The following is a 23,574-nucleotide window of genomic DNA, read 5'->3' as shown; positions in this document are numbered from 1 at the left end:
GCATGTTTTTGACATAACTAGATTAGTAGCAAGTTCTTTAAGCAGTGTCACTGTACTTTAGCAGGTCTAAAAGAATGCGTGGGTTTGCTTTCTCCCTAAATCATTTCCCTAAGTCATCTCCCATGTTCTGTGTCTGATTATAGGTAGAAGTCAAAGCTATTCCTGTTTCTCAGAAAAAAACATCTTTGCAACAAGAACAAGTTAAAAAGGTGCAACGGATACCAGGGAGTCCTGCAGCAGCCGCATCCCCTAGTGCTGATATGACTTTCGGAGGACTTCCTTCACCAAAGCTTGATTCTTCTTACGAGCCAATGATAGTAAAAGAAGCTCGATATATTGCTATTACAATGATGAAGGTAAATTACTGTTACTTGAGCAAGGTAGCTATAAAATCCAGTATACAAAGTGGGTAAAAGTGTGCAAAAATGAAGGGGTAAAGTATGTTTCGGTTTGATCACAATCTAAAAATGCATTAGTTGCAAATTACTTTGATATATATTAAGTTCAGCAGAAAAGTAGATGCCTCAAAATGGCCAACTGTGCCTGAACTCTAAAGCAAAAAATAAACTGGATTAGCATATAAAAAGAAAAGTTGTGTATTTAATTTTGATTACACTGATTAGAAAACTAGTCTGAGTGAGAGGAGAAATAAAAACAGTTATTGAAATAAGGGGGAAAAAAGACAAGCCTCTGTACCTATATAGGGCTGGAATGTTGCATAGAACCTATATTAAAACCTATAACTGGTGAATGTAAGAAAAAAATCAGAGCTAAACAAAGTTAGAAAGATTATAAAAATGATTGGTGTATCAACTCAAAATTGCCAAATAAATCATCTCAGAGACTTTGCAGGCAACAGTTTTTAAAGACATGAAAACAGTTACTATTGGTTTGAGTGTATTTTAAAACTGGAAAGGTGCATTTACATATAGGTAAAATATTGACCCAGTTACGAGATGTGACATGATATATATAACTAGCAGATGGAAAACTTAATGAAACGTGATTAATCAGGAGTTAGAGAAAGATAATGCTATACCCTGTATGGATTTATGTGGAAAAAGAGTCAGCAAACTACCATCTTTTAAAGGGTACAGGTTTGTTTGCTGCAGATGGTAATTCAATCAATATAGGATAAAACAAATGATTTTAAAAACTTGTTAAATTACATGTCTAAAATGAAACAAGTGTGGGGTTTATTTATTTATTTACTATACTTGGGTTACTGCAAAGATCACTCCTTGACTTGATGCTACTTGATACTTTTATCAGTGACTTGAGTGAAAAAGTACATTATTTATTTATACTTCGAACCCAGATATGATTTCTAATAACCACTGACTACAGGCTTCTTTTTAGTAATAGGTATCAAACCTGTTCGCACCGCTGTTACAGTGGCACACCTTGCAACACGTTAGGTGCACTGGAGTAACTGTTTGTGGAGCAAGTGCAAGTGTCTATAAATTCATCTCCAGAGTTGATGCACCCTTTGAGTGAGGAAAGCTTGGTATTAGCTAGTCAACTTCAATATTTTTTAATTTGAATCAAGTTAAGGTAAAATTAAAGCACAAGTATTCATTTAAAGTCACCTTAACATATAGGACAAAAGCTTGTAATGGTCAAAGAGACGAAGTAAATTACACACATCAAGGTAAAATACAAAAAGTGTCTTTTGCTGAAGCATGATTGACCTCTATGTTTAAAACCTTTTTTGAGGAAGTTTCTTGCAAGTTTTGGATGGAAAAGACTTACAATAAATATATATATATTTTTTTTTTAATCAGGAAGAGAAGTGGTATTTTGCTACTTAAGCTAAGGACAGTCCAATATTCTGAGAAATGCAACTGTGTTACCTGCTGTTTCTGATTAGCTTGTTAACTTTATTGATTCAAGAAAGTGAAAATTCTCTTTTACTTCCCTGCAAAAAATAGACATCCTCTGACCTTTTTGTTTTATGCCAGCCTGTATGTTGTATCAGTGCTAGATAGAACCATCCAAATACAATTAGAGACTGTAGCTCCGCACTTTGTGACAGTAAATTATACATACAAGAAGTATGGAGGATTGAAACCCAAAACCATATTGGATATTTGGATAGAGACCCAGAATGGCTGATCTGCAGCTATGTTCATGTGTTTTTATCCTTCCTCTTTTTTCCACTGTTGTTTTTGATGGAATGTATGAATCTGGTAACTCAGCAACTATTGCAACCAGTGATACATTTGCTGAGTTTTGGGACTACCACAGTCTACTTTTGTGGAACTTTTCAGTGCAGTCATTTCACAAGTAACTGTGAAAGTAGATTTTTATTTTTTTTTCTAGTGAGAATCAGCAAAAGTGTCACCTCAATACAGAGGGAATTTCTTCATTTTGAGTAGAAAGAAAGAACATTGAAGGGTGGACTGTTGGTTGGATAATCACAGAATCACAGAATTTCTAGGTTGGAAGAGACCTCAGGATCATCGAGTCCAACCTCTGACCTAACACTAGCAGTCCCCACTAAACCATTTCCCTAAGCTCTACATCTAAACGTCTTTTGAAGACTTCCAGGGATGGTGACTCCACCACTTCCCTGGGCAGCCTGTTCCAATGCCTAACAACCCTTTCAGTAAAGAAGTTCTTTCTAACATCTAACCTAAAACTCCCCTGGCTCAACTTAAGCCCATTCCCCCTCGTCCTGTCACCAGGCACGTGGGAGAACAGGCCAACCCCCACCTCGCTACAGCCTCCCTTGAGGTACCTGTAGAGAGCGATAAGATCGCCCCTGAGCCTCCTCTTCTCCAGGATAAGGAATTGAGTGGATAGCCACACCCAGAAAGTTCCAACCTGTATGTCAAGGTGGAGGCCAATGACAAGCAGTGCCTCTCAGGGGAACAGTTTTAAACTAAAAGAGAGGAGATTTATATTAGATGTTCAGAGAAAATTCTTTAATCTGAGGGGTGTTGAGGCAGTGGAACAGGTTGCCCGGATATATATCCATATCACAGAATCACAGAATCACAGAATTTCTAGGTTGGAAGAGACCTCAAGATCATCGAGTCCAACCTCTGACCTAACACTAACAGTCCCCACTAAACCATATCCCTAAGCTATATTTGTGCCTACAAGGAAGTTGAAATCTGGATTATTAAAAAGAAAAATTAAAAGGAATTTAAGGGCTTTTTAATCAAGTTAGATTAGAAGGGATTCAAAGACTTGACTGTGAACAAAGCTTTTGTTAGCAGTGTGTATTTTTGTTAATGGCAATTTAAAGAGTAAGTGAAGATACTTGTTTCATGTATATATGTATGTCTTTGTCTCTCTTTCTGTGTTCTGGAATTGATTTTCTGTTTTTTTACTCAATATTTCTGGTGAGTGTACAGTTAGATTTGTGTGTTTTTTGAGAAAATACTCTGCTTTCTTTTATTTGATAATTGTTGATTTTATGTTCATTTAATTTAATCTGTTGATAGGCGTATGAAAATTACTCATTTGAAGAACTACGCTTTGCTTCACCGACACCAAAGAGGTAAATGTGAAAGAATTATTTTTTATTAGATACTAAAATTAAGATGTCCCGTCACTTTTGCTTACAGCCTGAGTTGCAGGCCTTTGTTTTCTTAAATTTAGAGATTCTGGTTTAAAATATTTCATTCTTAGGAGTTCTAATGTTGATTCTATATTTGTATTATACATTTTCTGAATGTGATCTTTCATCTTCTGCTGTCCAAACGTGCTGTAGAAGGTTATGGCTTCATTATAAATAATATGGGGTTACTGCTTTGGACAGAGGAAGAAAGCTAGTTAGATTATTTCAAAGAAAAAAAAAAACATAGTTTACCAAACTTAAGTGTTACAGACAATTTCCAAGAAGACAGTAATTGTTTAATGATCTCAATTGTTTTGTTTATGCCTAGACCCAGTGAAAACATGCTGATCAGAGTCAATAATGATGGTACATACTGTGCAAACTGGACTCCCGGCGCTGTTGGTCTCTATACCATTCACGTTACCATAGATGGCATTGAAATAGGTACTTAATTTTCATAATACTTAAGCAGAAATTAATCTTATATCCACTTGTATCGACTATCAATAAAGGCATGTCTTGGTGCTCCTAAGATTTAGTATTAAAGTTCATAGCAAAACATAGTACCCCCGTTTTGGTTTAGAAGCCTTCTATTGAAATCCCTCTTCTTTCTCAAAAGAAAAAAAGGATCATGGCTATTCTATCATTGGAATAGGGACATATTTGGCAACTTGTGTATTCATAATGCATTTAGAAAACAAGAATAATAGAGTATCTTATTGTGTGCTCTGTGTTGCTTTGAGATGTCTAAGACTGCAAGAAAAATGTCCAGTTTCAACTGAGAGTGACAGAGATGTATAGGTGGAGGAAGGATCTGAAGAACCTAAGAAAAGAAGAAATTGTTCCCAACTGTGCAGGAGTAAATTGTCATTTCCTCTGTGGAAAATTGAGAAAGAGTGGTCTTCACTATCTTAAATCTCAACTGCTAATACCAATATTAAATGCTTTTGGTTTCTTCCTTGCTGAAAATAATTTATCTGTCTTGCTGGTCCTGGGAAATACGAGTTACTGTAGTGTGCTAGGGGAAGATTTCCCCTTCAGAAAATGTCTACACCTTCAATTGTCCCTTTTTAATTCTACAGGTGGTATGGTGAAGACAACAGCACAGATACTGAAGGCATTGTAATTAGGCCCATCTCTCATAGGACGGTTTAAGCGAGTGCACCAGCAATTCATCTTTGCCAATACTGAGCAGCACCTTTTGTAAATAGATACATAAATTCCAGTCCCATTCCAATCCAACGTGTGTTACCTACAGAAAATAAGATCAATGTTATATTTTTCATAATAGTTATCTTTGTTCATTAATTGCATAGGGTTAACTTCTAGAAATATTAGAATACAGTTGTTAACCTTGGTTATTAGACAGGTATGAGTGTCCTCTAGTAGTTGTCGATGCCATCTTTCTTCAGTGTTACTTCTGTTGTTGTTCAGTGGGGTTCATATACCCATACTTGACCCATGATTTGCTCAACTTTGGCCCTCTTAAGTACTGGTAGCACTTAGTTTCTTCTCTGTTTCAGATCTTGATCCTTCTAGATTCTTTCTGTTACTTACATATTTGTTTAAAAGAACGTTCCTGAAAACATTGCTGATTTATTACTAGGTCTGGTTGCTTCACATTCTTGCTCTTCAAAGGGTCAGCCTGTAAAACAAAACAAAAGCTTAAAACCATTACATTGCTATAGTTTGGCATTAACAGCGATTTCTGAAAATATTTTTTTTAAGATTACTATTCAAGGTTATATCCATCTATTACAGAAGTTTGAACTGTTTCTTTATTTGTGTTTTTCTTTGTAATCTGAGAATTTTACTGTCTTGAGATATTTTCTAGCACCTCCTGGTTTTATAACAGTGTTGGCAATTAAAGGTGCTGGCTCTTTAAATTACAGGCCTTTTCTTGTTGTGTAGCTTGCCTTCTAAGGCTGTTGTCTGTTTATTGCATTTTGTGATTAGCATCTGCAGCAGTATAGCATGCATAAGCTGTTGCCTCTCTAGGAGCTTTTACTTGCACCCTTCAAACATTTAATTCTGTCTTCACCATTCCTTGAAGCATGTCTGTGCAGACATTAGGATACAAAATTACCTAGTAGTAATGTGGACACAGTGTGTGACAGATACTTAATAACAACATTAAATTATATATCTGTGAATTTCTACATGTGACTTTATAAATGTTGATAAAATAATACTTTGCACCATTAAGCAGCTGCAAGCGTTTGTCAACCAGATAAGTGAGTGGCTACTTTGCATACTATTAAGTTGTAGCACTGATAAACTGCAGTTACTATATGACTAATAAATGGACTTTTTTTTTTATTATTTTACTTTAACTTAGTCTTTGTTTGCTTATAGATGCTGGGCTAGAAGTGAAAGTAAAAGATCCTCCAAAAGGAATGATACCACCTGGGACACAGCTTATTAAACCAAAGGCAGAGCCTCAGCCAAACAAGGTTTGAAAAACTAAATGAAAACCCAAACAGATAGTTGGAGTTGGGTGGGATTTTCTTGTCGTTTAATATATACTTTATCACTTCGTAGCAGTACAGGACTTAAGACAAATCACTTTAATGTGCTGAATGGAATGAAATTAATATACTGAATAAAATGGAAGATGTTCATTCCGTTTTCTTTCTGTATACCCATTAATAAAGCTGTTAGGAACTATATACAAACTATATATATATATGTATATATATATATTTCTCTAGGCTTTTCACACAAATATTGTGCAACCATTATGAAAACCACATTCTACGCTAATATTAGTTCTTTTTATTTGATGTTGTGCTATGGCATGAGTTGTACAAAGGGCACATACTGTTTGTCTTCTGATCAGGCTCTTTCTTTAGGCAGCAAAAAATCCTAAATTAGTTTCTTGGTGATGTCTTCCTTTCTTAGAATGTCATGCCTTCATTTTAAAAGGTTATCCTTTCTATAGCTTTTGACTTCCCCATTTCATGTTATTGTTTTACCCCGAAAGACTGAAGTAGGCACAAATAACAGGTGAAAGGTGAAAGGTGGTGTGGCACTGCTGGGGAGATGCCAAGATGAAGGAAATATCCTCAATAACCCTTCCTTAGCATAAAGAGGGAGTTAAGCAAAGTACTGAATCTTATTTTCATGCAATAAACTTGTATTAAAAGATGTGAATTCTGAAAAAGCACTAAATTACCCTTCCCTTTTTTATTACAAGAGTAAAAGTGGACTCTTCCCCTCTTCTAGGAAATACACAGTTACAGAAAGAACTGGGTGTTTGCCAACTTCTTAGCTGTATGGTACATCTTGATAGAATTCTTTCCCAACTTTCTGGTTAATCTAGAAATAGCACCTTTTGTTATACAGCTCCCAAGTCTGTAAATACATCATCCAGTGTCTGCTTCTGCCGCTAAAATGATTCTTTTTTTTTTTTTTACTTCTAATTTCCACAGATATTTTTATTCATTGTTTTGTTTTGTTTGCTTCTTCCACAAAATTATTTTAGGTTGTCTCCCATCTCTCCATTAGGAGAAGCTCCTTGTGACTTCCTGGTTACTTTATCTTATTTATTATCTTAATTATTAATTATCTTAATAAGAACTTTCTTCTGGGTGAAATTACATCTCACAGATGTTAATGGTATCTCCATCCAAGCTGTGTTTTACTTACTCAGTGAAGAGAAAGAGACAGTTGTTATGATACAAGTTGCTGGATGGAACTGCCTTTCTTTTCAATTACTACAGTGGGAACTAAGGTGACTGGTTCATATATAACAGCTATATATTGTCAAGCAACAGTCATGACAGCTTAAAAACAAAACACAACAAACTTGACAAAAGTTAGGTAACTGGTGTTATGAGGCAGTAGTCAAGTGTTTAATCATCCGCCTGTGTTGTTGTTCTTGTTTCTTTTTCCAAGTTGCAGTCTTTTTGAAAGGGAAACCATCCTTCTGTCCTGTATATGGTGTCTGTTAAGCCTTTGTCAACACTAGGATTTATCAGTGTTGCAGGAACACAGTAGACTTCTCATGATAGATCATTTTATCAGTTTTCTTTCTACTGTGTCACAATTGCATAATGAACTAGGGTAGCATAATTCACATATGTGAACAGCAGTATTATAAATAATCTAGAAAGTTAATAATTGTGCTGTGCATTCTTCTGAAGCCAAGAATGCAGATTAGACATGTACATCAGAAATGGTCCAGTATGCCAAATCCAATTTCACTGAGAAAAATGGGTTAGTTAAGTCCTAGAAACTTCTTTCTCTCCTTTCCCAGCCCTAAATTTCAGATAGTTATAACCAAATAACAGTAATAGTGGTGATCTGTTCTCACCTGGAAACAACAAAATATTTTTGTTGAAACAGGAGCATTCTAGTTTTGGAGTCAGACCTAATTGAATCTCAGGTTGAAAAAGGAATAATACAGTATTGATCTCTTCATTTTCTGTTAATTGAAGTTGGATGAAAATCTGACTTTCCTGTCCATCACAGCTGATTAAGGAGGTTATCACAGTGATCTGTCTTCAGCCTGGAATACAAGAACTGGTACCACCTCATTGGCTGTGAAATTTAGATTAACTACTTTGTAGAAAATCCTATCCCACGTCCTACTGAGGGAAAGACTGTCTTACAATCTGTGTAAGGTAATTCAGGGTAGTTGGAACCAAATACAAGAAATCAGTCCTAATTTAATTGAATTGGAAGGGACAAGACTCTTGCAGGTATGATTGGAATCTAACGTTTTGTTTCTACTGTCCTCACATTACTAAACAAGAAACTATCCGATTTAAAAAAAAAAAAAAAAAAAAAGGAGGGCTATTTTTTTGTATCCCTCCATGGGAGGTTTACCCACTTTTAAAGGTTGTTTTATTCTATGCAGCACACATTTCTGTGCTGCAAGATGTACCTCTTTTCAGATACACCAAATAAGAAGGCACAGTAGCAAAGCTCTTGCAAAGTTTTGTGCACTCTAAGAGATAAATATATGTCAATTGCTATGCCTTTCTGCATTGTAATCAATTCTTCTAGTCAGAGCCCAGTTTGTGTGTGCTCCATGGAAGAAGCAATTTGGGCAGTGTTACATGAATAAGATACTGAACCGTCATGTTATAGAGAAATACTCCAAGCAGAAAGGTGCTGTATCAGAAAGAAGACTCATACAATTAATGTATGGAAAATGCTCTTTCCAGACTTGTTTGTAACCAAATTCTGGGTGTGAGTTCTTCTTCCTCTAAACTGAAATTTTTAATCCAAGCTCCAGTTAGCCTGTCACAAGATTTCTCTCAAGTAATGTTTCATAGGGGTAGCAATGTAAAAATTAGGAATTCCTAATTTGCAAGGCTTTGTTTTTAGGCTTCTATATGTTGAGAATGCTGTAAGCAATGGTTCGGCATTATATTTTTACAAGGAATGGAATGGGATGGAATGGTTGGAAGGGACCTAGAAAGATCATCAAGTCCAATGCCAGACCACTTCTACTTCAGGGCCAACCAAAAATTAAAGCATATTTTATTAAGCATATATTCAAATGTCTCCTAAACACTGACAGATATGGGACATCAACCACCTTGCTAGGAAGCCTGTGACCTTCACCATCAAGAAATTTTTCTGAACGTCCAGTCTGTATGTTCCATGGCACAGCTTTGTTTCATTCCCACGCGCCATATACCAGGGAAAAGAGATGAGCATCTCCCTCTCCTCTTCTCCTCCTCAGGAAGTTGTAAAGAGCATTAAAGTCAACTCTTAACTTTCTTTTCTCCAAACTGCACAAAAACATTTATGTTATTATGTTTTTTGTTTGTTTGTTTAAAAAAGCCCTAACATGTATATAATTTCTTAAATAATTTGCTTAGAGGAAAAAAAATGCACTGAGCTTTTGCCTTCCTTTACCATTTTCCTGAGTTGATTTGTTCCATATCATTCTGTGCTAATTTGAAGATTGAGTTCATACTTCAGTTGATACATTTCTGTTTTATAATGTTGAGTTTGAAAATAACCTTCAAAGAAAGGTTTTGTACAACACAAACAGAATATATGCATTTATTAAGCTATCTTTTTCATTTCTGATTTTAAGTTGTTCTTTGGGACAGCTGCCTGATAACATGCTTGAATGACCAAAAAAAAAGACGTGAACTAACAGCTGGGAGATTTGGGGGCTGTAGTAAATCAGACTAGTAACAAGGAGCGTCTCATCTAACCTTCCTGTGAAAAAGGAAGAAATTATTCAAATGCCTATTTCAAAAATAAGTAGAAAGATCTGCTCTTTTGCTATTCTCAAAAGGCTATTTAGACTGTCTACTAAGAAAAATATCCATATTTTGACCAAAAGCAGAATATTATGATAGTGTCAAATGAGGACTGATAATCTTGAGTTGGTCGGTTACTGGAAATAGTAAATTTGGTGAGAGAAAACCCTGACCTTTGAAACTTAAAGAAGACTAAATTGTAGGTGGGCAGTTATAAGAATGAGAAGCTTGTACTGAATGTTGTCTGGTATAACAGAACCTTCAGAGAGATTGAGTTGATGTAGTTTAAACATAGTTTTAACAAAAATAAATGAAATCATACACAGCAGCCATGGGAAACTAGCAACAAACTGTAACTCTGACTGCCATCTTGTCACTAGCATTTCAGAATCTGTTAAACCTATTTCTTTTTACTCTGAAAGCTCTGTTCCAATTTTTTCTTCCTTACTATCTTTCTTTGCTTCTCTTAGGTTCGCAAATTTGTGGCCAAGGACAGTGCAGGGCTTCGTATCCGTAGCCACCCTTCCCTTCAGAGTGAGCAAATAGGCATAGTGAAAGTCAATGGATCCATCACTTTCATTGACGAGGTAATTAATAAGAAATTTCTGTTGAAAATTGAGCTAAGATGTAAAGGTAATACATGCAAATAATGTTTTTTTCATGTTTAAATGTTGACATGTACAACTTAAGAACATAAGAGTATAAATTGCAAAAATCTCAATATTTACCAATTTAGTTTTTCAAGCTGTCATTTCCTTTTTATTTGCTTACTTGAAAACCTTTGTAACAGACACTGTGATATCAGGAAACAAATTTCTTAGAGTTCATCTTCCAATAATATCTCTAAGGATTTTGTGTTTAGCTATTTCAACTGTATATAAAAATTCAAAGATGCAGGTATCATTTTAATTATATCTTTCACTTACACTTCTGAAAGATCACTAGTGTGTTAGACTACTGTGCATGTATACTTCTTCTAGTATAACTTCATATACAAGGAATATTTTTGCAATTTACTAAGTTAAATGAGCAATGGAAAAGTGGAAAGTGGACAACAGTAAGCTTACGAAGGCTTGGCTTTTCCTCTTTTCTCTCAAAGCAAGATCTGATTTAAAACTGTCTTTGCACCTTGCATTCTAAAAAGATGTGCTTCCCATTGCTTTGAAATTCTGATTTTGTCAATATTCCTTTTTACCTCTTCTTATGTTCTGTCAGTATAGTGAAGATCATTACATCCTTGCTACTGCTGTTTGTCTAATGTCTGTTAATCCTTGCTAGCCACGGAACGGTTACAGGAGGGCATGGCTCGTTTTTGTTGCTTGTTTCCCATAGATCCACAATGATGATGGTGTTTGGCTGAGGCTGAATGATGAAACAATAAAGAAGTATGTTCCTAACATGAATGGTTACACTGAAGCCTGGTGCCTCTCTTTTAACCAGCATCTTGGCAAGAGCCTTCTGGTACCTGTTGACGTAAGTAAAAGGTGCCTTTGAAAAATATCCAGAGTACACTCTATCCTCATTACAAAACTTTCTTTAATTAAGGCTGCAAATGAGTCCTGAGGTTTAAAAAAAAAAAAAAAAAAAAAAAAGTTTAATTACTAAATACTATCTTACGTGTGTTTCCGTTTTTGAGGGCTATTGTGTAATGAGGGTGGAGTGTAGAAATGTACAAAGCTTTTTATGTTGAAGATTCTTCTCCTAAAAGAGAAGCAAAAGCAGAAAGACTGATACAAGAGCATAAAAAAGTATAACAATTAGATTAAGCACCAGATGTTCCTGATGCAAGACTTCATTGTCCATAAAGTGTCCCACTGATGTAATGATCTCAGAAGAGGCTTACAGTCTGATCTCAGAAGAGGCTTACAGTCAACAGTTAACCAATGTAGTTGAGGCACTTTTTAAAAAACTTTTGAAAATCTTTAGGCTGTGTTGTTTTTCATGGATATTTTTGTGAGTTTTGTATATGAATCCCTGAGTTACAAAATGGTAGCTAATGAAAGAATCACAGCATCAAGGCTCAGTAAAAAAACATTTGAGTTTATAAGAGTAAGCGTAATTTATCTGGATAACTTCAGTGGTGATCACCATCACTACAAATCAAAATACACGTTTTCTGGCAACAAGATACAATTAGATACAAAAGTGTATAAGTCAAACTAATGTTTCTCAAAAAACTTCTGAAATTGTAGGTCTTCTGGCTTATCTGGTTTTGTGCATTCAGCAAAGTGGGCAATAACATGGTTTCTTCAGGGCAGAGTGTGAGAACTAGATCTAATTCCTAAAACAGCTGTTTAGTTTCAACTTGTCCTCTTATATGGGTGAGCTTTACTTTGGTAAATCAATTTATCAATTTTGATAAATCTTGTAAGCATGGAAGGGTAAGATTTTTTTCAGGTTTTTATTTTTTTTTGTTTGTTTGTTTTTATTTCTAATATTTTTTTTATGTGCTGTGAGGAATGTTGATCATATCAGCAGTCACATATATGATTAGCAAGAACTTACTGGTTGGTATATTTTAAATGGCTCCAGTACACATTTATATCTGCAGTAACATACACTTTGTTCTCTGAGAAAAGCTTAAAAGAGATTACCACTCTTAACAAAATAATAACAATAACAATAATAATAATAATAATAATAAATCCTGAATATTAAATTTTGATAACATAATCTTGATGATTCAAATTCACTTGAATAAGTAAGCCAGGTACAATTAAATGTGAAGAATAGTGTTTGATTATTATACATCTCACTCTATGAATGTTTCTCTAAAGTTCAGATAAAATAGATTTTTTCTTCTTAAAGTGTGTTGTGAAAGTTTTGATACCATGTGAACTCTAAGAATATGACAAATATAGCTACTTTTATTTTAACTAACCAGTTACATCACATTCTCAATCACACTAGGTAAAAGTTACATGCCTTCTTAGTTTCTAATCTATCAACAGCCAGTAGCAACCAGCAAATATGTTAAGAAAGCAACTATTAATGTAAGGTGGTTATGTCTAATAACAGATATTTTAAGTTACTTATGGATAGATGTTTTCTTTGCATCTTTTCCATACTTTTATATTTTTGAAAGGACATAGCATGTCCTGAAACTATTTAATTTTACTAGTAACTGTATTTAAGCATTCAGATTTGTTGGCTTGATGCATAATCATAAATGGAAAAAAAAAACAAAACACAACTATATTTTTTCTTTCTTAATGGCCACAAAACAGAAGTCACAGTTCAGTGGCTTACTTTTGACTGCCTTAGTCTCTACTGCAAGCTATTATGTTCTTATGCACCACACAACTTGATGAAAATTAACAAACTCTTTTCTTTAGTAAGCTCCTGACTTTTGTAAGTCAGCTTAAAACTCTTTTCTGCTAAATCTTGACCACATAAAGTGTATCTGCTCATCCCTTTTTTGTTTAATTGGGTAACTGAATGGCATTATGAGCAAAATGTAGTAAAAAATCTGTTAATTTACACAGTTCCTAGAATCTACAGCTGTTCTACCAGTATTGGCTCTAGAAATGGGAAACATACTGGAAAAGGAGTCTCATATGTGACTGCAAGTACATATGGAAAATCAAGTGGCTGAATTAGTCATGCTAATCCCTGTTCAAAGTAATGTCACAGTACTTTAACTAGGCTCGATTTTTATTCAACTCAGGAGTACGCAGACTTGGCAGCTTTGATGACGTTACTTTGCTACATTTAAAAATACAAGCTTCTTGTGATCATCAGTTACGTAGAAAAAATCTTTCAGTACATTTTGTAAAATACATTTAAGGTATGCTTTTTACAGAAAACTTTAATTGCTCTATTTCATCACTGTATTAATTGAGCAGTGAATAAAAATAAAAAATTTAAAAAAAAGATTTAAAAAAAAGATTTAAAATGATAAAAAGCACAATTTTTTGTAGTGTTAATTTCAGCCTCTATCCCGTAAATACGGCATATATACCATAAATACGGTATATTTATCCCGTAAATACAGCATATATACCATATTTACATTTTCTGTTTATTTATAGACGTTAACTAGTTATTTTATGATACAGCAAATTTGAGTATCTTAGATCTCCTTAGTACACTGTTTCTGTATATTTTGATCAAAGGTATTATATTTATAGATAAGTTGCCAGACTCTGTTTATTTTAGTTGTGGTCATTTACTTTCTGAAGAAACACTGTCAAATTCTCAGGAAACATAGTCAAATCTGCTCTTCGCCTTTCATGAAGAACAGCTACGTAGCCATTGATCTAAACTTGAGAATCTAATCCATTTTAGGTAATACGATTATGAGACTATGAGTCTAAACATGTTGTGAATTTGGATTAGCTTCTTACTGTCCTGATAGTTACTTTTCCTTCTGTCTTGTGCGATACAGTTAATTGTTCTTGCAAAGTTCTGATAGAGGTTATCATGTATACAGACGGTTGTGTTTTCATGCATGCACATAGTAAAAGATACATACAGCATAAAGCGATACACACTAGTGAGAAGTAGTTTTATTTTATGGGGAGTAAATAGAATTTGTCTTTTGGTTAAACTCAGGAACTTTTAAAAAGTCATATTCTGAATATGGTTTTGTTCCTTAATTTTAAATGTCAAATGTATAATCATAAGGAATACTCTATCCTGCTGCCCAGTTTTGGTGTTATATTCCCCAACCACTACAGGCAAGCAGAACTGAGAAACTGCATATTTTTTAAACTACTAATGTAGTGTAAGAGAGAACCAAAATTAGTACGTAGATTGCTGAGTTTGATTGCAGAACCTCAGAATGTTTTGTGGAAACACTGAAGGACATTCACAATAGATTTCTACCATCATTTTAGATGTGATGGGAAATAATGGTTAAAAGTCTAAAAAATCATTTAAGATAACACTTAGCTTTGAAAAATAATATTAGTTGAGATTTTAAATGTTTTTTCATTGCTAATTTCTAGTGGTGAAGTAATTTATATTCAGTTTTATGATTTCTGAAACTTAAACTTGATTGGAAAAAAAAAGATACAATTTTTTTCCTGGAAGAATTCCTGAAATTATTTTTAATTTTTGGAATGGAAAGCTTGAAAGGAAAAAATGAACTAAATCTACAGATGGTAGCATGAGGACTAAATAGTAGAGCTTGTATGTAGTAGTTTCTTCAGAATTAAATATTAATTCTCAATTATATGCTATTTATCTACATATGCTATGTAGATCAATATGCTATTGATCTACACTGAAATACGACATGCTAAAAGCCAAGAAGCCAGAAAACTCTAAAGTTTGAAGAGCAAAGGTCTGGTTTGATCTTCTCTGTGTTGCAGAGCCAGCCAGCATGGTCCCACTTCAGTGCTGTTGGTTTCTTTCGTGCTTTTTTCACATAGAACTTTATGGCATACAAAACCAGATCTTTGAAATGATAATTCAGTATCTTGGGTATGGTACCACATTCCTCTGAACAGTGCAAGTCTCTCACAAAGTAGGAGACGTGTTGCAAAGTAATGTAATCAGTCTGTTAAGCTACATTGGATGCCTATGAAGTAAACTCTCATTAGGCAAATGTAGTCTTTTTATAATTATTATAGTTTTATGTCAGATTGGTAAGCCTTTATTCTGTGATTTTGTGATCTTCCTGTCTAAAACACCACCACCACCTTCCCTGATGCCCCCAGGCATCTTTTATTTGTGTAGCAGTGCCTCGTTCAAATTCAGGAGGAGGTGCTGCACTCTAATAAAGTTATGGCTTTTGATAATTTCTTCATTTTTGTCCAAGTTTAAAGTTGTTTTCTTTACTAAAGATGGATGTAAGGAGAATTTTTGCAAACAGTAGTAGATGATTTACTTCTGTCATGAGGTGGATTTACTTATTTTTAACATCAATTTTTTTTTCAAGGAATACAGAGCATGCATGACAAGACTATTGTACTTGCCAATTTCTGCTTAAAGTGACTCTTTTATTATTATTTTTTAATTACTGTTAAATTTTGGTGTGAATGCTGCAGGGATTTCACTTGGTTTTCCTGCCAAGATGGGGATAGGAAATTAAAAAAAAAAAAAAAAAAAAAAGTGTCTTTACCAAAGAGACTGTGCTGTAAATACTGATTATTAATACTACTACTTATGTACTACTAATTACTTCTTTTGATAGGGACAGTGAAAATTTCTTTGAAATGAGTAGAAACAAGCTTATGGAGAGAGGTTACTTAATGGAGAAAAATGGCTGCTTTTGGTGTTTTCCAGTGGCTAATAAATGCCATCCTAGCTGTTCTGTGGGGGAAAAATGCACAGAACAGTAGAGCTTGTGTCTCTAATATGGGCCATTGCTTATAAAATTAGGGAACTCGAGCAGCTTCATTTGATTGTTGATAATTCATAATAAAGTAGTAAATGAATCGTATGTCTTATAACACTAATGAGATCTGAGTGGTTCTTCCTTACAGCACTCTGCAGTTTTTGCTTCTGGTAAAGAGTGTGGTATCGATGTGCAAACTAGTGAAATCACTCTGTACAAGTGAGTTGTTCAAACATAGTGAGCGCAGCCCTTCTGCGTCTGTGCAGTTCTGAATTGGTGACAAAAGACCACGTGCAGTTGTCCTGCAATAATTGAAATCCTTTCGAAACAGCAGACTGTCTTACTTGTAAAACTGTGGTATATGGTGGAACAAACTACTGTTTTGTTGTATCAGAAGTGTGGGATCTGTCTCTGCGTAGTCTCAAGCTTTGTAAAAAATGTCTGGCTCTCAGTTTCAGTAAATGGCATGACACACTACATCCATTTCGAGCTTTTGACATACCAAACTGTTTTTGTTTAATAGATGATTTGGCAAGGGGAGCAATGAACTCTCAGGTGACTTGATCAGAAAAACAAAACTTCTCACTTTTGCAAGATATTCTACCAGTAAAATTACTTGTGGAGAAAGTTTGCATTACTATACTTCTAGCTTCTTCCTCCAGTGTTTCTTTGTTTCCATTTCCTTGTTGATATATGTCTTTTTTTTTTTTTTTAAACTTTGTTGTTCAGAATGTCTTTAATGCTAGCCAAGGAGTAAGGGATTTGGACTTTTTTTCATGGACTTCCAAAGCTTTACCCCCTAAGGTGAGTTAATTGACAGGAACAGTCACACTGTATCTCTTTCTCTTTTTCAGAATGTACCTTGTAATTCAACTTTACATTAAATATTCTTTGAAGTCTACTTCACCTTGAAATATTTTTACAGGAAATACAAGGTTTGCATAGAATGCTGTATCTGGATCTTTTCCTTTACAAGGAGAAAAAAAAAATTGGGGCAGGTTGATTCATAAGTAGCACTTTCCTTTATTAAAAAAAAAAATAGAGAGAGAAATTCAGAGATATTAATAACATAATAAAGGCTTTCATTCTCCTTCTGAATGCAGAATGAATAGTAATTTTTTTCTGTTATTGAAGGGCTCCCATGAAGTTGCAGTATCTAATAAGATGACATTCATAGGAGGAATGACACAAAAATTTTATAAATAGACCATTCCTTTTTTTTTTTTTTTTCTTAATCTGCAATTACAGGAACAAATTACAGTATATGCAGTTAAGCAGTCTCAGTTAGCTACATAAGTGCATATCTAAATGTCTTTACAGCCTTGTACTGATTTTTAGATCCCAGTTGTTTTCATATGAACTTTGTAATGAAGATGATGCTCAGTACTGTACCTACTGGTTTAGAGATTTAAAAATCTGTTTTTCTTCTTCCCCAAGATAGCAAACTTCTTTACTGTTAAATCACGATCTAGACAATGTTCACACTATCTTTAGAACACAGATTTTTTTTCTTTGAAACAATTTACTGCAGCTTGCTTTGAAAGTTAACATATTTACAGAACAGGTTCATTTGCTAGAAAGGCTTCTTGGTAAGACTGTTATATAATTCTGGACATGATGCAGACTTCAATAGCAAAAATCTGAAAATATATTAATTAGAGAGCAGAGGAAATAATGTAAATTAAAAAGGAAATAACATAACTGGAATTTCGGTTTAAAACTGATAAAAGTATGTTTTTACACGGCAGGTAATGAACTCCTAGAAGGCGTAGTTATAGGAGATTGTGGATGCAGAAAGTATCGGCACATTCAGAAGGGATTAAACATATTTATAGGAACCAGATTCATAAACAGACACTAGAGGAAGTAGGGGTGTACCCTCTAACATCCATACTAAAAAGATTTTAAATGTTGTTGTTATATAAGGGATAGACCACTAGTAATGTCTTGCATGCTATTTCTGAACAGTATCTCCTGTTGCCATTTACTGGACTAGGTGAGTCACTGGCTTCATCCAGTAGGGCATTACTTAGGTTTTTAACTTCCAGGTGTTCTTTTAGAAGTATATATGGTTTGCATTTTAAGCATAATAAAGCATTCCTGTTTCTCATCTGCTTTCTCCTGATAGGAATGTGCAATATGTTACCTCCATCCTTCATAGTTTTTGTATAATAGACATTTTAGACATTTTTATTAAGCCATGGCTAACTGAAAATCTATATTAGTCTGTCTCTTATTTTTAGTAATTACCATTTTTTCTACTGGTAGGAAACTCAAAAAGTGTGTTCTTGTTTAAGATTTGGGTATATATTTAATCTCTCATCGTTACTGTGTGAAATAAATTTGCAGGCCATTTTTATTATGTGAGTGAAAATTATAAATATGCACGACTATTTCTACGTGCATTTAGGTTTCTGTGGTGTTTCTATTACTCTGTCATAATTTTACCTTTAGTATAAATTAACAGTGTGTTACAAAATCAAAAAAGAAGCATATCATTTGAAAAGAGGTGATATTTAAGTTCCCTTTAAATAGCCCCAGGCTTTTTGCTATATTAGTTCACAAATACAGCAGGAGAAATGAGTGTGTGTCTTGATAAATGTCAGTATGAGGCAAGGTTTAGTTGAAGTGATAGAGAAAGTAAATGTTTTCTAATTGTAGATATGAGATACTCCTTTTAAATAAATTGCCTACATTTCTGTTTCAAGAGTAATAGGGTAGCTTTTCAATTAAATTGCGATTTACTAGTAGTTCAGTTGTGTATTACTGCATGCTAAAATTAGCAATGTAACTAGTACCTCTTCTAGCTTTGGAATTTAATTATTGTAGTCTTTAAATAAGTATTTCTTATATGAAGAGTTCAAAGGTATTATTAATAGGTTTTATTCTGTTCTGTTTTTTGTTTTGCCTTTTTTTTTTTTTAATTTCTCAGGAATCTAGGTCTAATACTGATGATTTTTTCAAAGACCTAAATTCACACTGCCCACAGGAAGCAGTGATGCAAGAACAAGATATGCCATTCCTCCGAGGTGGTCCTGGAGTGTACAAGGTAGTGAAGACTGGCCCATCAGGTCACAACATCAGAAGCTGCCCTAACCTTAGAGGTATCCCAATTGGAATGTTAGTTCTGGGAAACAAAGTCAAGGCAGTGGGCGAGGTATGGATCATTGTAGCTTCAGTTCATGTCTTCATAGATACCAATATATAACTAGTAAACTCAACAAAAGAATCTACCCCTGTACAGGTTTGCTTTTCCAACCCTCATGATAAATGCTAACTTCTGAACTTGGTTTGTATTATAAATACTAATGCAATTCTGTTTGTTTGGTTGGTTTTTTCCTTTTAGATGTGTGTATTGACTGGAATAATGTTAAGTTGTACTGCAGTTACATATGCTTGATTATATATTTCTGTTACAGTATTCTTTTCAAAATGTTGTTTCCTATTCAATGTTTTTGTCATATGCTTTGAAAGAATTTTGTTTCATTGAAAAAAGAAATTTTATAGGACCTAACCAATTAACAGTTTATTCTGTTTCTCTGTTTTGATTCATTTGTTCAGTTGCTGAACTATTGTTACTATTCCTAATTGTCCAGCTGTGGTGTTTTATGGTTAAGAATGGCTTAAGGATGAAGTGTGTCATGCTATTTCCTAAATACAAAGACAGGAACAAAATTAGTACTTGTACAAACATTTCATATATATAACTTGCTACTATAATTCTACTGTTGCAGCCACCAATGAAAAGGCATACCTTGATGAATATCTCCTTCAAATTTTTATTTGGGCTCGTTTGGATGTTCCAACGTTGTGGTGTTGGTGATTTGCTTTTTCTGAACATAAGCAGGTCTAATATTTTTGGAAATATCCCTAACTGTATATGTGCCATAAATGGTTTTGGTCCTTGAATCTGCCTCAGTCTGTGGCCTTAATTTAAGAAACATTAAAATAAAATAAAAAATAAAAAAAATAATAAAAAAAAGCTTTAATTGTAATATAAAGATTGGAATGTGCATATTTTTTCAGTTTCTGAAGTAAGTTGCTGAGCCATGCTAATGAATAATCTGGAAATTCAGTATGTTGTGCTTTTTTGTGTGTGTGCATCAGGTGACTAATTCAGAAGGTACGTGGGTGCAAATGGATAAGAACAGCATGGTAGAGTTCTGTGAAAGTGATGAAGGCGAGGCGTGGTCGTTAGCTAGAGACAGAGGTGGAAACCAGTACCTCCGACACGAAGATGGCAAGTTGTTTTGTTTTGTTTTTTAATTAACTTAGAAAAAAATTACAAGAACTCTAAACAGGATAAATAAAGAAGAAACTGAGTTTAAAAAAGGTATAACACAAATCCGTACGTTTTCATTTGAGTTGCTTTACACTGATGAATTTCAAAGTTGTTTAAATGTTCTTTCTATGTTTTTAAAAGAGCAATTAAAACATTCCCCCATATTTTCTTCTGTACCAGTGGATATCCTTCCTTCTTTTAGCTATAGAGATGATTTTCAAATAAGTACTTGTATATTTCTCCTTTTAGCTTTCTTTGGTCTTTTTTGTGTTTCTGGGAAAAGCAGAGCAGAAAAAAATATTTACGTTGCTTTTGGTTTTGTTAAGTTTGTTAGTTCTGCCACACCACATCCTGTTAAAAACACACTACATATTTATTTATTTATGAACTTCATATTTAAAATTAATATCTCACTGCTAATTACTCTAGTTAGCAAAGAATTATTACCTTTTCTTAAAATGCGCAATTTCTGTCCTGATAATATTCAAACTGGATAAGACCTAGAAAGAATAAAAGTAAATGTAAGCAAAAGGGTTATTATACAAAATTTGTTATTGCATATTTTTAATTTTCTTCAATCATTCTTCTTACTGATCTTCCTCCAATCAGATACTGATTATATTTACTGATACAAAATATCGTATAAGTGCATTGAGGCATCTTGAAACTGTTCTTTCCCTAATAGATAGATCCAAATGAGGTTCTCCAGTACGGGATTATGGCCTACCTGTATTCTTGCAGAAGGTGAAACAGGGCGAGAGAGATCTGTCAGTATTTATACTTCTAGAGGAAATCATCTAGTCCAAGCTCCCTGTCAGTGCAGGTTCAGTTAGATGATGTTGCTTACACCATTGTCTAGTCAAATTCTAAATATTTCCAACATTTCTGGACAACCTGTTCCAGTATTTGACCCACCTTTGTGGTGAAAACATTTCCTAATACAGTTTCACATTCTGCAGCTTTTGTTTATTGTCCCTTGTCCCGTTTCTTTGAACCTTTGAGACGAGTCTGACTTCATCTTCTCTAAACCCTCCAGTTTCTCTCAATATTTCTTTCTGAGAATACTTGTAAGTTTCTTCCACTGATCATAAAATTTGGTATGATTTCCTCTGAAGCTGGTTTGTTCTAACTCACTTCAGAGTTAGTTTCTTCAAGCCATCTTTTTTTTTCTTCATACATTTCTCTGTTTCCTGATTGAATCTGAATATTCTCAATTTATAATTTTCTCACTCCTTATGAAATATAGTACATCCATTTGTCAAGAGGTGTCTTCTGGAAGATTATCTAATGCATGTCCTTTGTGTCAGCGTGTCTGGTTCTGTTCTTTCTAGATGACTCTTTGTGTTTATAAATAAGGTAAATGCAGATGTCTCTTGTGCATCTAGCTAAAGCAGTTTGCTATCAGTGCAGCTACTGAGATACTTAAACATATTCTGTGTTCTTAGTACATCTCAGTATTAAGGAGCTAAGGAGCTTAAGCCACATATGAAAATGATGTAAACTAATTGCCTTTTTTGTTTTGTTTTGTTTTTGGCCAAGAAATGAATTAGGAATTCTGTTTGTTATCAATTTCCATACTGCTGCTGGAAATAAGCATTTGGAGGAGCTCTGGCTAGATTTCCAACTCTCTCTGTTTTCACACATAAATAATACCCTGTTTCAGATTGCTTTAATATTTTAATTACATAAGTAAATGATAATGAAATTTTCAGAAAGACGTACGGTTTGTGTCAGAGCTAAATGCCCAAGTCTGTAGGCAGGTATACAAGTACTTTAGCAGGAAAATTACAGCAAAATCTATATATGTCTGTAATTCAGAGAATCAAGGTTGATTTAAGATAGATTACACACTTGTTTCAAGTGCAGTATTTTGCTGTTGCTTTCTAATCCACCCATTCCTCTGTAAGTTCTAAGGCCAATTTTCCTTTAGCAGATAAACAACACTAACTTAACAAAGGATTAAACCTTTTAACGTGAGTGTATGTGTTATCTAAAAGTACATAGTCTGAAGTGCAGTTTTGGTCTGAAATGCTGAAATTTTATAAAAATGGCTCTTAGAAGAGTTGTGATTTTTTTTCAGTTAATTTTAGTATGGTTACAAAAGGAGAAAGTTGTTCAAGGTACCAACCTGATCTTTTAGCCTGCATTTAAGAGATTTCATGTGAATTACATCTTGCACTTGAAATGATATTTCTGACCACATTGTCAGTAATGCCATTGTAAATCTAAATGTTCAAGTGGATTCTGTCTCATATACTTTAGCTCGTTGTTCTTATGAATATTTTGAAAGACTCCAGGTTAGTTTTGGTTTGAGTTATTATGGTAACATACAAAAAGCATAACCGTAGTAGTCGGTATCGGATATGAATAAATTTGTCAAGGAAAAAAAATGTCTTATGCTCTGGGAGTTAGTAAGGATTATTAAGTTGGGATTAGAAGTTTATTGGCTCTGAGTTTCTTGTCACTCTGAAAGCATCTTTCGTCCATCAAGGTCTATCAAATAAATATAACAATTGCTGTCCAAAGAACAAATACTCAAATACATGTAGTGTGGTGTTACCAAAAAACAAAATGTCAAGCCTGTTCCTAAGTGGCATATGACAGCAAAACTTGCAGCAACTCAGTCAAATGTAAAGCTAGACTGCATGGTATTAAATCCTCAATCTTTTTAATTTTAGAGTGTGACCTGTAGGGAAGAAAGATGTCGTTTTCTTTTTGAAGAGGGTTGAGTAGAGTGGAGGAGTGCTATCTGTGGGGAAAGAAAGAAAGAACAATAAAGCTCTTTGACTTGTGACTCATCTTTCCAATGTAAATCAGTTACTTAAAAGGTCTAATTCTGAAGTGATGTGTTTTTTTTTTTTTTGTAGAGCAAGTTCTTCTAGACCAAAATGTTCAGACTCCTCCCCCAAGTCCTTTTTCAATACAAGCTTTCAGTAAGGGAACAAGCTGCAGTAATGGACAAGGGTTTGATTATGGCCTTGGAAATAACAAAGGTATGTTTTTAAACTTATGTTTTATAAAATTATGTTCTTCTCAATTTTGCTTCTGTTTTTGTTACTCATTTCCTACTCTTCTAGGCACCATCAGATGTGATCCAAAAGATAAAACCAGAAACACAGTGAATTTTGTAAGGGGTTCCACAATACATGAAACTAAGATGGTAGCTGCTTTTTTCTCTACTTTAAGTTCATTCAGTCTAAATACTCTATATAAA

General features: G+C 34.1%; 1 protein-coding gene across 1 annotated transcript in view; it reads left to right on the top strand.

Annotated features, from left to right (window-relative positions):
* The window catches only part of MYCBP2 (MYC binding protein 2), a gene marked incomplete at its 5' end in the record, with an annotated part of 193,425 nt that overhangs the window by 117,273 nt on the left and 52,578 nt on the right, over positions 1-23,574 (top strand). The window contains 9 exons of the mRNA XM_084300818.1: positions 144-356; positions 3,453-3,508; positions 3,897-4,012; positions 5,924-6,021; positions 10,266-10,382; positions 11,128-11,268; positions 19,011-19,235; positions 20,186-20,318; positions 23,228-23,353. Coding sequence (XP_084156944.1) covers positions 144-356; positions 3,453-3,508; positions 3,897-4,012; positions 5,924-6,021; positions 10,266-10,382; positions 11,128-11,268; positions 19,011-19,235; positions 20,186-20,318; positions 23,228-23,353 — 1,225 coding nt within the window. The remainder of the gene's footprint in view (positions 1-143; positions 357-3,452; positions 3,509-3,896; positions 4,013-5,923; positions 6,022-10,265; positions 10,383-11,127; positions 11,269-19,010; positions 19,236-20,185; positions 20,319-23,227; positions 23,354-23,574) is intronic.

Source organism: Netta rufina (genome assembly GCF_964035555.1).
Source record: "Netta rufina genome assembly, chromosome: 1".
Taxonomy (NCBI): Eukaryota; Metazoa; Chordata; class Aves; order Anseriformes; family Anatidae; genus Netta; species Netta rufina.
Note: the sequence above shows the minus strand (reverse complement) of the source record. Positions and strands in the feature narration are given on the sequence as shown.